Genomic DNA, 17902 nt, shown 5'->3' on the forward strand with positions numbered 1-17902 from the left:
ACGCATTTTATCTGGCATTTTTATTTACTTCGTTTAACTTGGATATATCTCAATTTACTGAGGTTTGTATTTATGACTTTCAAATTAAGAGTTGTTAACAATAGATTAATTATAACTTACTTTTTTTACTTAATTTACTAAGGGAAATAATTTAACAAAATTACTTCAAAGTAATATACTTCAGTAATACACAGCAAAAATATCACTAAAATAAAGACAAGTGGTCTTCACTACACAAAAAGCAAACCATATCCAAATAAATATTTGTATTCTGTGATCTTATGCTTTTTGTATAAATTGGAATATTGTCTTTTAGATGTCAGCAGACATATTTTAAATCCCATCTGACAATATTTATCGAAAGCCCTATACATCCTTAAAATAAGCCTTGCCTATTTAAATATTCAGTATTTTTCATATAAAGGCTATAATTCACTTTGGAAATTTTGGCTTTTTGTTTTTAAAAGTTGTTAAGAATTTTTCCATAGTAAACTGCCCTGTGTTTCCAATAAAATTGAAGTTATAAATAATAAATCAGCACATAACTGAGAAAATAGTATTCACAAACATCTGTTAAAGTAGATATCAACATCAACTGTAACACATCACATGGTATTTTTAATATATTTAAATATAAAATTTGACTCAAATGCAATATGCTATATATATATATACATATAAAGTTTAAAACAATCTCTAAACAATTTAAGAAATGATTTATAAGGAATATAACTAAGGCCAAAATTAAACTCATCAAGTAAAAATAAGAATAATCATTTAATAATACTTTCATTTTATAAAACTGATTCCAAGACTGGTAATTAACTGTAATTTCTGTATTTTTAAATATCTGAATAGGAAATTTCTTTTAAAATGTCAGCATATACTTTATAAATTTCATTCTATAACTGAAATAGCATAATCAATATGCTATTGATTAAATATACTAAAAAATAAAATAAAACCTATATATTACTGAAGAAAATTATCAGCAAGTGAAGTACTTTAGATGGAAAAATTAATATCTATTTTCTGAAAGTTTTGTTACTTTTCAAAATAACTAACAGAAATCATCCTGTAAAAATATGCTTACTAATTAGTATAAGAAAGCAAAAATGCATTTCAAGTACTTGAAATAATCTCAATTTTAAAATGTAGCAATACTCACTAGGATATAATTTCATATATTTAAACCTTATTTCATATATTTAAACAATTATTTCTTTAATATATTAAAGTATTGTTTTCAACTAAAAAAAGTTATAATTAACTATTGGCTTTTTTTATGTCTCTCTAAGTTTAGGGAAATATGACCTCCAAATAAAGTAACCCAATACTGAACGATAATGCAGTGACGACAAATGTATGTGTTAAATATTTTATGTGGATGTCGTGGGTACGCTTTTCTCAGTGGGTGTGAATACACATAAAATTGTTATTTAGGTGATAAATACTTTGGCTTTAGTATCCATATCCAAGTTTTCTTTTTGTCTGTATCACCTCAATGAGAAAAAAAAGTATTTTTCCTTGCAGTTCCTATTACAAGACAGCAACATTTATTTTACTACAGCTCCAATATGCATTAATAGTTATAACCCAAACAACAGTTATCACTACCACAAAAGATAATGACGACCTAATACACTTGAGATATTAAAAGATTGTTTTAGTGTCTCCATAAAAGACAGTATGAATTCAGGTATTTTTCCAAGGTTTTCTATAAAACTAACACACTGACATAAAACAGATACAACTGGTTTTTACTCCTCCTAAGATAATAAATAAAAATTACCATATTTTAACATTTTAACATAATACTTACCAGCACGTAGGTAGTTTCAGAAGTTTTCCATAAACAGCAGTGCTGAAAGAGGGAATAATCGGTACAGGTAAGCAGTAAGATCCCCTGCAATCTAAAGACGTCAGTCCCGCCTGGAAACCAAAGATCTGAAACAAAAAGAAAAGATCCAAATGTTCACAGAGACAAAGTTTTAATAAGCACAGGATGAAATACGTCAGTTTCAATTTGCTCTACAACAGCTGCACACTAAATATGTTCCAACGTCTTTTTCCACTTCACAAACATCAACTGTTTCTTTTCTTCAATTTGACATTAACTAAGTTAGAATTAAGACATTTAAATATACAGTATTTCTTTCACATCCCTGCCCTTTTTTTAACTGATTTTTTAAGTTTCACATTTTATTTCTATAAATAATTCTCATTTAGTATTTCATTATCTGCTAAAATGCATATATTTTCTATTACTATAAATAACTACACTGTACACATTATAGGTATTAACTTTAATAAGTTACTATTAACATCATTTTATGCCTAAAAGAATATTAACTACAACAAGAACAATTTCAAAAATGTATTTGCCTTCAATTACATTACACACACAAAAATTCAAATATATCCTAAAATGTTACATCTTTTCCCTTTATCATGTGAAAATAACTGTAGGGCTTACATTTTTCACCCAGGAAATTTGGAACATGGCATAAAACACTCTTATGTTTATATTTAAAACAAGCAGATCACACTCAAAAATTTATAAACATTCCATAAATTTCTGAACACTGTATTTAGCTTAAGGGAAAAATCAATATAACATCACATTTTACATGAAATGTAGCAGAGAACTAAATATTATATTTCTGCACTAATTATTTCCAATCAGGTAAAAGAAAAACATCCTAAACAGGAAATACTAACATACAAGGACACGACAGAGAGCAGCTGTCTTCCAACAACATGTAAAAGCCCAACGTTTATCCTTCAGTATTGTTTTTTATTACTTGGGTTAATAAAGCACAAGCTTTCCTATCTCTAGGATTAACAATGAATGTAAGTTCTACAGTAAAAACAGGTTTTAAAAATCTCAATATCTATATAATTTATAAAATAAAACTTTCATTTAAGAACGTAAACCCATGATCAATTTCTTAGAAAGTATTAAGCTCTTTCCAAATGGCTTCTAAAAGCTATTATGCCCTTATCCTTCATCAGACTTACAATGTCAAATTCTTTCCTCTAAAGTTAGTTCTTAGGGAACAAAATAAGTTTTTAGAAATAAGACATTAGTTAGAATTACATATTTTAAGAGGCAATTGCATTGTAAAAGACCTACCTACCTATCTAATTTACTATCAAGGAAAATGAAAGTAATACACTTTTTAATTCCTATAAGTCCCACTATTAGCCAAGTAGCAAAAAATACCAAATTGAGAAGGAAAGAAAAAAACATGTTTCTAATACTTAAATGATCAACTTTAAAAATTAAGTTATTCCACCTTTATTCCCTTTGAAGACTTATTCTAAGCAACACTGTACATAAAGAACTTCTGGGCACTACGCAATTTCAGCATTTCATATTTTTTCTGAAAGGCCTATTATTTTAAAAGTTCTGAAATTTACATTTATTAATACAACACAAAACATAATTATTAAAAATTGCCCAACCTACAAATATTTCTAGAGGGTGCCTAAACATAATATTTTACCACATTAGAATATCTATATCCAGTTAAGAACTCTCTCAAGCCACTTTCTCACATTCTATAAAATGCCTCAACAGTATAATCAAAGACACTTATCATTAGCTGTACTTAGATGGAAACGGGTGTAGAGGAGATCCCCTGCTGGCTATTGACAGAACTGCAAAGAACTTGGAGGAAGCTACACACTATTCTATAATTGAAGCTTCTACTAAATTTACCTGTTGTCCAAAGATGCTTCTAAGAGAACATTCAAACAAGCATAAACTATAATAAAACACAGCTCATATCAAAAATATGTATTTCAATATAACCAATTTTCAACTCTTTCCTTTAAAATACAGCAAAAAGATACCTAGATTTACAATAGCTATACAACCTAATGTCAATGACCCCTGACCAAGATTATACATACACTATCTAGGAAAAGGAAAACCAGCACCGTATGAATTGAGGTTGCTTTCACCAAAGATAGTTTATATATTCAGAAATGGACTAAAAGTACTGAACACTACAAACTGTCTGAAGTGGTCAAGACTTATGAAGCAATAAGTGTAAATACTAATCTAAACTTTAGCAGAAGGAAATGTCAACTTGAATAAGACGACTTACACATCTCATTAAATGAAAACGTAAACATACAGTGCCATCTTTCTTTAAAAAATCCAAAAAGAAAACAATAAAAATACATAATATATATTAACAGTTTAAACAAATATTCTTGAATTAACATCACCTATTGAAAAAATGAAGTAGAATTAGAAACAAAACACTTTTTAAAAATATGGAACACTTCATGAATTTGTGCATCATCCTCGCACAGGGCTGTGCTAACCTTCTCTGTATCGTTCCAATTTTAGTACACGTGCTGCCAAAGCGAGCACACAAAACTTATTTCTAATAATTAGTTTTTAATAAAAATTAGTTTCTAAGTTAGGATTTGCATGATACATGACAAAAAATATGAAAAGCACACACTAACTGTAAATGACAATGACAACTGTGATGTAAAACAAGTAATTTTTATGTTGTCATTGTAATAAACTCAGTGTGGTTAGTATAACCAGCATTCAAAAGATGTTCCTTTTCTTAAAGGGACAAAAAAAATCAAACATTACCTTCATGTCTCAAGTTAATCTATACACAGTAATACCTTGTAATATATCAAAAGTAAATAAAGAATAATAATTATAACTAAAAGCCTACAACAGAAGAATGAACATTTTAAAAAGAAAAACCCTTCAGGAGAAAAGAACAGAGCCAGATCTAAATGATTAAAAATTAGAACTTCAGAGCTAGAACTGCTTAGAGGTTATTTAACTAAATCACCTCATTTTACTATGGGAAAAGTGAAAAAGGATAAAGAACTTCAAAATCATATTGCTAGAACAGAAATATAATGCTTCATTTGATTTAGCTCATCTGTAAGCTCACAATTTCACTCTGCCTTGCTTCTTCCCTCAATTTCCTCCTTCCCCTCTCCAAAAAAGTATGATCGATTCTCCACTTATTCTTAAAGAAAAAAACAATCTTTCTCACCACTACCTCTCTTCCAACCAGCAATAAAATTCTATTTCTCACCTTAATTGGCTAATGTATTCAAAGAGTAGCCTGGAGAATGCTTTTTTTTTTCATTGACTACTCATATCTTAAACCTTCTAAATCTAGTTGCTGTTCGAGTAGCAAAACTGTATCACAAAAAAAGTATTCTATTATATTTTGCATTAGATCAACTCAAAATTTATGAAAATTTGTTCTCTCTTATTAAGCAACTACATAGTATCTTAAATGTTGCCTTTTCCCACAAAGCCTAAAATATTTACTATCTGACCCTTTAGAGAAAGGCTTGCTGATGTTGCTGTAAGACATATATACTGAAAACTGGAATGGATGGGTGTAAAGTAGGTATGTTTTTCAGTTACTAGATCCTGCAAAAGTACTCTCCAAAATGATACCAATTTATATACCCACCAGCCGTGTATGAAATCACCTTTTCTACAAATCCTCGGGAAACACTGTTTACTTGAGATCAAAAATTACTAAATCTAAAAAAATCTAAAGGGTTTTGATTCTACTATACCCTTCTTATTCTCTCTCTCTCAAGTACCTACCATAGCTGTTCCTTTGAAGTAATGTAGCCTTAAATTTATACATTATTTTATAATTTACAGAGTACTTTCACTAATTTATTTTCTGTATGTTTCAAACATCAGATATTCTGTAATGTCTTGGCTACTTGACACCATACATATTCAAAGGATGGGTTTAGTAGTTACATATAGGACTTCGTAAGACATGTGAGAGTTTTATCCACTATTAAGAACAAAAAATGCTATTTTGTCATTTAGTCAATATAGACAAAATTAGCTACACAAAATTAAAACTTGAGGATTTGAGTATGTAATTGAAAATTACTTAGGGTCTAAAATGCCACAAACACAAAACAGACATTTAAACCCTATTCTGTAATATTTTAACACTCTAACAGTGAAAACTTCCTCAAAGGTTATACGTAATAATCTTCCCAAGTAACATGAACTGCTAATAAACTTTATAATAAATCAAATCAAATTTGAGTCAATTCCAACTAGCCATATAAAATAACTCTACCAAATTCTGAATTTTTTAAATATACAAGGCCACTGAAGAAGCATCAAAAAGGCAATGAAATATTCAAGATCCAAGGCTTTTTAAAAGTATTCAATATTCATAATACTAACGAAAAGATTTTCTACATATATTGTATTATTCCCATTTTGCCTACATCTAGCTTCCTGAGACATATTACTTAGCTCTTATATGGATAGTCAAACTAACCAAGTATGTAGCAAAAGACCCTTTCCCAAAACACCACTTTAACTGGACTATATTATAATAATTTCTATACTACTCCGGAAATTTAATTGAGATTTTAACATTAACAACATAGTAGCAAATAATGATTCTAATAACTTTTATATCAGTGTGTATGACAACCATATTGGTCAGCAGTAATTTTCATGACCATTTTCCTTGAAAATAAGGCACACATGCCTTATTCACTTGTAATGCTGAATGTCTGCAATATAGAAAGAACTTAATATTTACCATGTTACTGATTCCTACATTAAGTAGAATACATTGAAAAAAACTAGTGAACTGCCTAAAATTAGACCTGTTTCAACAAAACAAATATTCTTCATATTATAATATGATATTCAAGTTATATCAATATCTTAAAATATCATACTCCTACATCTCAGTGTATTAATTGTGGAAATTAATAAAAAGCACAAATATAAAATAATATATATCTAACTTTCAAACATACCTTCTGCTACACTCCACATGACATAAAACAGTGACAAACCATTCCAATGGCCCTCAAAGAATCACACTGCAACCTGATGCCAAGGCTCCACCATCATGGGAATGGGGTCCCCTCGACACTCTTAAAAATGGACTTTGACAGCTAGGAAAACATGTTCTTCTACTCCACATGGCTTAAAAACAGTCCAATTTTAACATCTTAAATACACTTAGGGGTGATCTAAAACTGGTATCTTTACATTGATTTCTTTTTACTTTACACATAAACAAATATTTAAGAACTTTGAAACGCCAAACAATTAACAGGAAACAATTAATAGGAAATAGTCAGGAGTCAATTTTTTGGAGTCCTCTGTTTTTTTAGTACTTTAACACATTCTTAGTCCTTATTTTTCACTTTTTATTTTATTTTTTAATTTATTTTTCAATTAGTTTTATAATATTCTATTACTTTCAGATGTACAACATACTAATTACATATTTATATACTTTACTGATTACCTCAACAGGTGAGCACCCATATCACACCACACAGTTATTACATTAGTGACTATATTCTCTTTGCTGTACTTTCCACTCCCATGACTGTTTTTGTAACTAGCAATTTGACCTTTAATGTTTTTCACCCATCACCCAGCCACCCTCCTACCTAGCGAACATCAATTTGTTATGTTTGTATGAGTTTGTTTCCATTTTGTTTGTTCAAAAAGATGCATGTACCCCTACATTCAATACCACATTATTTACAATAACCAATATACAGAAGCAACCTAAGTGCCTACCAATAGACAAATGGATCAAAATGATCTGGTACATACAGGGTGGGCCAAAGTGGGTTTATAGTTGTAATACAAATAAATAATATAATAACTAATAAATAATATCAGAATAAACACTGTTCCACATACTCACAACTGTAAACCTACTTTTGCCACCCTTGTATATACAATGGAATATGACTCAGCCATAAACATGAATGAAATCATGCCATTTGCAACAGCACAGATGGACCTAGAGGATATTATGCTCAATTTAGTGCTTATTCTTAAATTCAAATTTCTATAGTTTCTTTAGTCCATGAAACAATTTAATTAGGTCTATGCAATCTCTACTTAGACTATATATCTGTGTTTGCTTAGCAAAAACACTCATGAACATTTGAGTCTATCTTTTTGAATTACTTATATTTCACTGTATTACTTATTTACAAAAAAAAAAAACAACTATGTAAGAGCTGACCAAAGCCTCTAATAATTAACTTTATACAAACTGATTTAAAGCAATCAAAAGGTTCTCCTTCCATATCAAGAAATTAACAGTAGGAAGAAAGTGACTAAAAAGCAAATGTGCTAAATCCTCTTTATGAAACACTGTCTCACACAGATGAGTCACACATGAGTCCTTTAAAGCACCATCATAAACTAACTGCTCTTGCATACAGCTTATAAATATCATCATCAACGATACACAAAACCTTCAAAAAGTATAATTATTATCTTATAAACATTAAGGTATTTATCTCAAATAACTGAAGAAATATCTTTGAAACAGATTCACTTTTTTATTCATTTTAATTAGATGAAATAATATGTCTATCATATCTCATTTAAATTTCACCATATGAAATACTAATTCTGTGAAATTACAACTTTAAAAAATAAGATTTCTTTAATTTTCCCAAAGCCATCAGATACTAATAAAGGAGAAAATTCACTTTTCATACCTTAAGGTAGCAGTGTGCATAGCAATAATGAAGCAGATTATCAGAAGGCTGAGTAAGGCTGCTGACCACATGCACCAAACGTTCAGCATACATCGGCACAGAATGGTCCAGATTAATTTTATCCACCAATATCTGAATAGCAGGCAAAGGCCGAAGAGACTGGAAGTTTGTAGTATTCATGAAGTTACTTGAGTTCTGCAAAACAACAGCACTCACTTTATATTTCAGTAGAACAGTGGCTGATGTGCAACGTTCTCTATACCAGCTTCCAACTGACACATCTTGCAGTAATTATTAAATCGATCTGGAAATGGCACCTTTCTATGAGACTCTCTTACTAAAATCAAAAACAAAACCTTCTACAAATTTTTAAGTATGTCCCAGATTTCAAAAAACTGCATAATTATTGCAAAATGATCACTCCCCTTTCAGCTAAAGCTTTTCATTGTTTCAATCAACTGTACAGTGCCACTGTGTACCTCGGCACATTTCTTCAGCCTAATCACTCAAAAGAACTTGCCTAGATATCCCAGAGCCTGCCACCCTTTACCCTCTTTCCCTTTGGATGACTTTTCACATTTAGATGACTTAGGGACTAAGTATACTACTTCAGACAGTTTCAAAAATACTAATAACAAGCACAGTTTGCAAAACAGAAAAATCTCTGGTCCATGTCGTATCTACTAACAATACACATGCTAAAGGCTCATAAAGTCCTAAGAATCTCAAGATAGGCTTAGTTTTCAGTGTTACCGAACCATTCTATAAGCTTCAAAACAAATGCAGGTAAGTTTCAAGATGTCCAGAATATCAACCCTGATTAGCAAACAACTCCCTCTTGTCCTAGAACTAACTTATTCCCTTAAAATGCCACAGCTGTAGTTCTCAAAGGAAAACAGTGTCCTTCTACCCAGAGGTAGGTGAAAAAATTTGGTAAGCGTAGTTTCACTGTTTTTGTTTTGTCTGTCTTTCATCATCACAATAACTGGGAAGCAGTACTGGCATTTAGTAGCCACTGGCTAAAGATGGTAAAGGCTACTTAATACTTCTCTCCTTCAAAAAATTAATAGTAGCATTATTGAGAAACATTGTAACTAAAATTGACTACATTGAACTTACAATCCTGCTTTTTTGACTCTATTAATCGTGATTTTTAAACTACCACTTATCAAGCAATTACTTTACTTCTGAAGTGACATTATTTTGAATTACTGAGATATAACATACAATACAGTACACATATCTTTAGTGCAGAGCTCAACAAGTTTTACATCCATAACCACCAATATTTCAAGCACCTGAGAAGGTTCTCTTCTCAGGCTATACTGAATCCCCAGCAGAGGTGGCCAATATTCTCACTTCAATCATTGTAGGTTAGTTTAGCCTGTTCCTGAACTGCATCTAAATAGAATCATACAGTATATACTCATGTCTGCCTGCTTTCATTCAACATAACACCTATGAGAATCATGTGTTATTCATTTCTTCCATCGACACTTTCCTCATTATGAATGAAGTGGTTCTCTTTATTTCTAATAATTTTTCTTGTCTTATGCTCCACATTTATTGATATTAAATAAGCCACATTAACTTTCCATGGTTTAGCATTTAAGTAGTGTATCTTTTTCCAACCTTTTTCTTCTAATTTGTGTTAAAATTTTTCAGTTCCAGAACTTTATGTGGTTCTTTTTTACAGACTGAAGTTTCTTTTGAGATCTTCTACCTTTTTGTCTCTTTCCTGAACTTATTAATCATACTTACTCTAAAGTTCATGTTTAATACTGACATATTTTAATTTCCCTCAGGTTATCTCTTTACCTAGCAACATAAGAATTAATTCCGAGTAGCCAATAAAGAGTAAATATACAAAATGAAACTACCGTATGATCATCAATTCCTTGCCTTTGACTTTAATAAGTCAAAAGTTCTTATTAAAAGTTATGATAGTTTATAATTCTATAATCATCACCATTATGGAGACATCAAAAGAAACATAGCAAAAACTAATAATTTTAAGATAGCATATACCTTACATGTATGTGGCAAACTCATAAAGCAATACATTATATATTGACCTAAACAAATATTAAAACATCTAGTAAGTCCTTATTAACAATATCAGTAGTAATCACTGGGTTCCAAAATGTGCAAAACGATTTACATGCATTATCTCAATGAACATTCAACATAATCCTAGAAACTAGGAACTACAGGGGAAATGCTCTTTGTAAGACCCCGACAGTCTTACACAAGTGCATGGAGACCACACAGGCCAAGTGCAACCACTGCAGCCTTGGCAGAAAGTACTGTGATACACTCAGCACAGGGGAGACAGGCGGTCTTGTAAGGAACCACTAAAAAATATTTTCTCACTCACCTCATCTTGAGGGAAGCTACTATGAAACATTTTCTCATCATCATCCCTCGTTCAGGTGAGATAAGGAGCTTTCTACCTGCCCCTTTTAAGAGTATATCTGTAGGCTAATGCCTGCTTAGCTGCAGAGTAGTATTGAATCCTACCAACAGATACCCTACCATGTATGTTGCACGTCACTTTACCCTCTGGTTTCAGGATTGTCCTCAAAGGGACATGACAAGCTAACACCATTATTCATTTGCCTTTGCTGTCTATGTAAGCAGCAAACTACCTGAAGACCTGGGCTTGTTGCTTCTTTACTAGCTGAATCAGTCAGCCCATTCGAAAAACACAGCTTGTGTATGTATGGTCTGACTTCCAGACCCATGCTCTTCAAGATTTCCTTATACAGCCTCCGCTTGAGGTTATTTTATTTAGATGTATATAAATTACTCTCTTTAAAAAAATCACAGTTACACTGCTTTAATTTCATCATGGATAATTATGTAAGATATTCTTTTACTTAAATCATCTTCCTCTTACATTATCACAGGGTCAATAAACAAGGATACATGAAAACACAAATAGTAAACCACAAAATATACCTTTTCTCCCATAATGACAGGGAGCAAATGATCCAGCAGATTGAATTCAGCCATGAAAATCGTACAGGTACATCTGAGGAGAGTAATACTTGTATGGCGAGTAGGAATATATTCCTCTAAAGATGCCACTTCTTCCGAATTCAGTATTATTTCATTTTCATCCTTAATATCTAAAATGAGATGATGAGAATTCAATAAAAATTAGTTTTAAATAACTAATTTTCTTAAATAATTGAAAAATGAATTGGTTACCCAAATTTTAAGGTCAAATTCTATGTTTCTTCTCAACAATAATATAATTGTTAAATAACGTGTTACCTTTAACAAACATAATTAAATTACTCTAATTAGTCTATAAATGTCTTTGCTCTCTAAAATTTAACACTTTTTAATTTTAATATTTTAAAGAAATTCCCAATCTTTTTGTTAACAGAATAACAGCTTCTATTTATAAAACAAACAAACAAACACCACTGAGATCATGTAAAAGCAAGCCACAGGCTGGGAGAAAATATTTTCCATAAATAGACAGATACATAGATAGACATAACTCTCTCCACAAAGGACTTGTATCCACAGCGTAAAAAAATTAAACCCCCTTCAAATCAGTAAGAAACAAACAGTTCAACAGAAAAATGGCCCAAGAAAAGCCTTGAATGAGCAAAAGACAGTATACCCACGTGGCCAAAAATTCTATCAAAAGCTAGTTAACATCATTAGGCATCAGACAACTGAAAATAAAGACACAACATAACAGAACTACAGACCCACTGGAATGGTTTTTTTAAAAAAAAAGGCAGAAAACTATACTTGAACAAGAATTAAAATAAATTTTAAAAAAAGACTAAGAACACTAAGTGCTAGCAAGCATGAAGACCAACTTTTCTAAAGAGCCATATAGAAAATACAATAGGCTTTGTGGGCTACGGAGTCACTGTCACACTGAACCGTGCCACTGTAGTAAAAAGGGTAGCCACAGACGATACATAACTGAATGAGCATGCATGACCATGTTCCAATAGAACTTTACCTATGAAAAATAATAATCAAATTTCATATAGTTTTCAGGTTTCACAAAATATTATTCTTCGTATTTTTCTCCAACTACCTGAAATGCAAAACCCATTATCAGCTCATGGGCTGTACAAAAAGCAGCAGAAAGTCTCAATATGCCAACAACCTGATCAAGAGCAACTAAAACTCTCTTACGCTGTGGGCAATAGTGTAAAGTAGCTCAACCACCTCAGAAAACAGTTTGGAAATACCTACTGCCGGTGAAGACGTGCAATCCTTTTATCTAAGAGTTTCCACTCTCAAATAACCAACAGAAATTAGTACATATGTTTAACAAAAGGCATGTATTAGAATGTTTTTGGCATAAGTATCATAATAATCAAAAACTAGAAACTAACTGAATACTAACAATAGAATGGGTAAGTTATGGTATATTCACACAACGGAAATCTCATAAACATAATGTAAGCTAAAGCCGGAAACAAGAGTACACACTGTGATTTCATTTACATGAATTCTAAAATAAACAAAGCCAAATCTATGATGTTAGAAGTCAAAAGAGTGGTTAATTACTCCTGGGGTTGGAGTAGTAACCAGAAGAGTGCACAAAGGGACTTCTGGAGTGCTGGTACACTTTCACATCTTGAACAATTAACACGAATGTGGTTACATTTGCAAAATTCACAGAACTATATATCCTCTTAGGTTTTATGTGCTTTCCAATATGTATTGTATATCGTACTTCAATAATAGCTACAAAAACAGCAGAGTAGAACTGAACTACTTAAGATTAGTACATGTGCACTCATATAAATGAATATACAGAGTTGGGCAAAAGTAGGTTTATAGTTGTTCATATGTAAAAAAAATATGCAGGTTATGATTATTACAGTAGCTATACTCTGTTTTGCATATTTAAAACTATAAACCTACTTTTGCCCACCCCTGTATGTATGTGCAGAAAGCTCTCACTTTGCACAATTCTGATATACACGATTTGTTTAAAAATGCTAGTTCCCAAAAGTGCAGTTCAAATGTCAGTTACTTCGGTATAACAACTGTAACTAACTACATTAAGTACAAACTTCACTACTTGTTGAGCCCACATATTACTACATAAATAAGAGGTGAACATCATGATCAGTGACCAATCACATCGCTTCTTCTCTAAGTCTGTCAGGTTCAGGTACTAGTTACTGGTACTTCCTATATTTAGCTCATGCACAGATAGGTAGCAAAGCATGTGATTGTACTGCCTCCTTGATTACTCGTGACAAACCCACATGACTGACGTTTTACAAAAATGGAGAATTGAAACAGAGGATTGGCAATCAAAGACAAAAGTGCAGCAAAGAAACAAAAACCCATCACGCTGGAACTAAAGTTCTAATCGAACATCACTGGCATTACAGAACCGGTGACCATGGGAAACAGCAATGCTGCACCCCAGGAGAGACTCAAGAGAGGCGGCTAAGGGAGCTTAGTGAAGGCAACCTTACCAATAAAGATGAAGAACAACTGTGATAAAAAAAAATGAAAATGTCCCAGAGGAAGTGACGTAAGAAAATACTTTCTGTTAAAGGAACTCCTAGAGGTTTTCACTACTTTGATGAATATAGGATAAAACGTGGGACTCCGGTCCAAACATAGGAGTATATCAATTTGCCATGACACAGGAAAGACACAACGTATTGTAAGTTATATGAGGGGAAAGAGAAAACCACTGTGCAAACTACTCTTAATAAGTTTTCAAAAAGAAATTAAATCCTTAATTTTTTACTATTCCTTTGACTATTTTTTCATTTCTATATACATTTACACCAAGAGTAAGAGAGTTTCTAGTGTCCTGACAAAACTAAGTGTGGGACAACTACTCTTCCCGTGCATGATTTCAGCTTTCCTATTTTTATGGTCTCCAACTGCCAGGCAAAGTGAGAACTGCTTATACATAAACCTAAGGTCAGCTCATAGTAGTAATACACTATGGTATGTGCTTTTACATGCACTAATCTTTAGAAGTAAGTCCTATTGGTGTATCATTTCAGATAACAGCAAATATGCTGCGATAAAAGTAAAATAACAGAAGCTTCAACAAAAACAGAAGCTTACTTCCCTTTCAAACAGCAATCTGAGTCTAAGGGGTGGGAACTGGCATGGAGCTACCACACCATGATCTGTCTCACTGCTCTGTCATACTCAGCACGCAGCTTCCATTGCAGAACCCAAGATGACAGCAAGAATTCCTGCCATTATAATCGATTTCCAGCCAGAGGGGTGAGGAGTGGAGTGGAAAACATGCTATTTGCCTTTTACAGTCATGGCCTAGAATTCACATGAAGTTTTGGACCCATCTCAGTAACCAGAACCAAGTCATATGACTATATTTTATTTCTATCATAAAAATCTATAACACATAAATTCCTGTTACTATAAAATAACAGAAGAATGGATATTGAGAAGACAATTTAACCATCTGTCACATAATCAAATTAATTGTAGGCAAAGAGAAATGAAAAATCAGTGGTGTTAATTAAGTTTCCTAAGGTCAAGAATAAGTAGGAATAGGAATTCAGACCACGGTCTGACCCCATAGGCTGATTTCCCTACAACCCTTTACTCCCTTGTTGTGCTATGATGCCCCACTCTAGAGCACTTAATTACATAAAAAAGGAATTTGTATTTTATGTAACTGTGACCACACCTTCATACCATGTAGAAAAATTTCATTGTAGAACAAATTCTATTCTACCAGTAAGACCTAAGTTTTCTTGTTAAATTAGTATGGTTACAAAACACCTTGTCTGCTTTTTAGAATTCAGTAACACAGAAAAATGCTCGTATTTCAAGAGTATTCCCTGGAAAGAGTATCAAAAATGTATAACAATAAAGTACTGACAAACACTGGTAAATAAGTATTTATGCCCAAATATTGACCTCTCCCATCTCCTATAACTTCAATACAAGTTTATTCTTTAAGTTAACAACTAAATACACTGAAGTCAAATAAACAAAATTTACTAAAAAAGGTAAGTTAACAAAATACAACAAATTAAGTTATATACTCATTCGAATCAACTGACAAGAGAATCAAATTTAAGACAAAAGCAAACCTGGTTTCAGCCTGCTGTATGGCTCATATTCATGTTCCAAGGCACAGACAATCATCTTCAAAATTCTATGTACTGCGCTGCTGTCCAAGCGAAAATCAAGAGGTCCTACGACAAGGCTTTTGGTAGACGTCTCCTGAACTGTTCCCAAATCTTCACTTTTCCCTAAAGAAAAGTCTTGTTGATTTATAGAACCTAAAAGAAGTGAAACTGCATATTAATATTTCAGCATCAATCAAATATACCAAGTGTATTTTTTAAATTTTCTCTTATCTTTTTAGCTTATAGCTTAATGCCTTAAACCCAATTCTTCATCAGCTGCATATAAAGAACCTTGCTGATCTGTAATTTTCTCTATGCACCTGAGAAAATATCATCAAAAAACTGAGTCAAAAAATTATTTGACACCTATTTATGTTATAAGAAGTGCTATAAAATTTAATTGGTCATTCATAGAAAATTATTCTCTAAAATCTAATTGTTTATGTCCAGTAAACCTATGTTGACTGGGAAGGGGGACTAGAAGAAGCTGCATTTTACCACTATTTCATCTAAGAGTTTCACTGAAAACTAGATGGTTTAAAATTAGTTTTATAATGATCATGAAAGTGAACATTACGTTTTAATTGTTTTGAACTCTTTCCAAAATGAAATTCTTATGGCCATGTTCCTCGGTGCAGAAATCAAGTTCCTCGGTCACTTACCTGCCCACACACTAAAGAGCAACCGAGGCCCTGAATGGTGTGGTGTGGGTTAGGCATCATCCCGCAAACCAGAAAGGCTACCAGTTCAGTTCCCAGTCAGGGCACAAGCCTGGGCTGCAGGACAGACCCTGGGTTGCAGGTGTATGAGAAGCAACAGATCAGTGCTCACACGTCAACATTTCTCTCCCTCTCTTTCTCTTTCCCTTCCCCTCTCTCCAAAAATAAAAAATAAATCTTTTAAAAAATATGTCCTTGGGAGATAGTAAAAAAAATTAAAAAATAAAATATATAAAGCTTAAATAAAAAAGAACCAAGCTCTATTCTAAAAAAACATCTGGCACTACCTACAGTTATTTCTCCTTATCTAGTATGTATACCCCTTATATTAGAGGTTGGTTTTATATATAAATTGACTATTATAACTAACAATATATGGTAATTTTAAGCCATTTTGTTTATTTAAACAAAAAATAGAAAATAAGGCTTTCCAGCATTTAACACCTTGAGAATATAGGGAGGTCCAATAAAATGCAAAAATTCGATATCTGTATCTTCTTGTAACTTTTTTACAGCATTTTTTAATTTAATTATTGTTCAAATACAGTTTCCTGCCTTTTACTCCCATCTATCAAAAATACATTTTCTTCATTTCAAACAAATGAGTTCAGTTGTCTCCAGGACCATGAACAAAATGAATTAATTATTTATGTATTCTTAATTCACAGACTTAAATGTCACATCAAGGCATACAGTTAATCTTACACATATTTTAAGATATATATAAATAAAACTGAGTCACACTGAATACTAAGTATAAATAACATATCATTCACATTAACAAAGCACTACTTTCCATAGCTAAACCAAGCATTTCCAGAGTTACCTCCTGGGATAGGGTATCTTGAAGACAACCAGGAGAACTACGGTTGCACAGCATAATAGTCAAAATACGGAAAATGCCTTGCTTTGAGTCCTGTAGAATTATTAGGCTTTCCTCAGAAATGTGACTTTGTAAGAAGACCCTTTTTTGTAAGAAGGCCAGATGTTTCCCCTGAGAAGTCTGGGGTCTAAATCCCAAGCTGGGCTCCCCAGCCTACAGCAACAAAACTGGGAGAGGAACCCAAGTAACATACGGATGTGAAAAGCAGTAGGGTTTCTGTCTGCCAAAGAGAGACAGCAAGCCACCTAAGGGGCCAACACACAAAATTCCGTTTACTGCTCTTTACCCTGGCCTCTGACAGAGGAAGGGCAGAGTGGACTAGAGATGCTTGAGGAGAGTGTGGGACTGATGGCTCTGGGGAAAAGAGGTGAAGGAACACCTGCCAGGATCCCTATGCTGAGTCATTCCCATACTGCAGAGGCCATCCTTCTCAGCAGAGCAATCCCCTCCTAGTGACATCAGCCTGAAGGGAAGCAACAGCCCTACCCACAGGAATCACTCTGCCTCACCCTGTGGTGCTTAAGTCCTGCTACTGAGGAGTATAACTGGAAAACTTTCACTCTTTAACCCTACAGAAAGAAAGCCCTCGGGCAGAGGAGGATTGCTGAGAGCTCTGAGGCTTCAGCTGACCTGCCCCCAGG

General features: G+C 32.7%; 1 protein-coding gene and 1 non-coding gene across 12 annotated transcripts in view; both read right to left on the reverse strand.

Moving 5' to 3' along the window:
• The window catches only part of VPS13B (vacuolar protein sorting 13 homolog B), a 700507-nt gene that overhangs the window by 611753 nt on the left and 70852 nt on the right, over window positions 1–17902 (reverse strand). For all 11 annotated transcript variants that reach the window (XM_053660831.1, XM_053660829.1, XM_053660828.1 and 8 more), the window contains 4 exons: window positions 15621–15812; window positions 11497–11666; window positions 8536–8730; window positions 1823–1947 (listed from right to left, as the gene is read on the reverse strand). In XM_053660831.1, the coding sequence (XP_053516806.1) occupies window positions 1823–1947; window positions 8536–8730; window positions 11497–11666; window positions 15621–15812 (682 nt within the window). The remainder of the gene's footprint in view (window positions 1–1822; window positions 1948–8535; window positions 8731–11496; window positions 11667–15620; window positions 15813–17902) is intronic.
• LOC119038617 (U6 spliceosomal RNA) lies at window positions 4282–4387 on the reverse strand. The gene has a single exon (XR_005080443.2). It is a non-coding gene; the product is annotated as a U6 spliceosomal RNA (small nuclear RNA).

Source organism: Artibeus jamaicensis, unplaced genomic scaffold (assembly GCF_021234435.1).
Source record: "Artibeus jamaicensis isolate MK-2021 breed Jamaican fruit bat unplaced genomic scaffold, CSHL_Jam_final scaffold_916, whole genome shotgun sequence".
Taxonomy (NCBI): domain Eukaryota; kingdom Metazoa; phylum Chordata; class Mammalia; order Chiroptera; family Phyllostomidae; genus Artibeus; species Artibeus jamaicensis.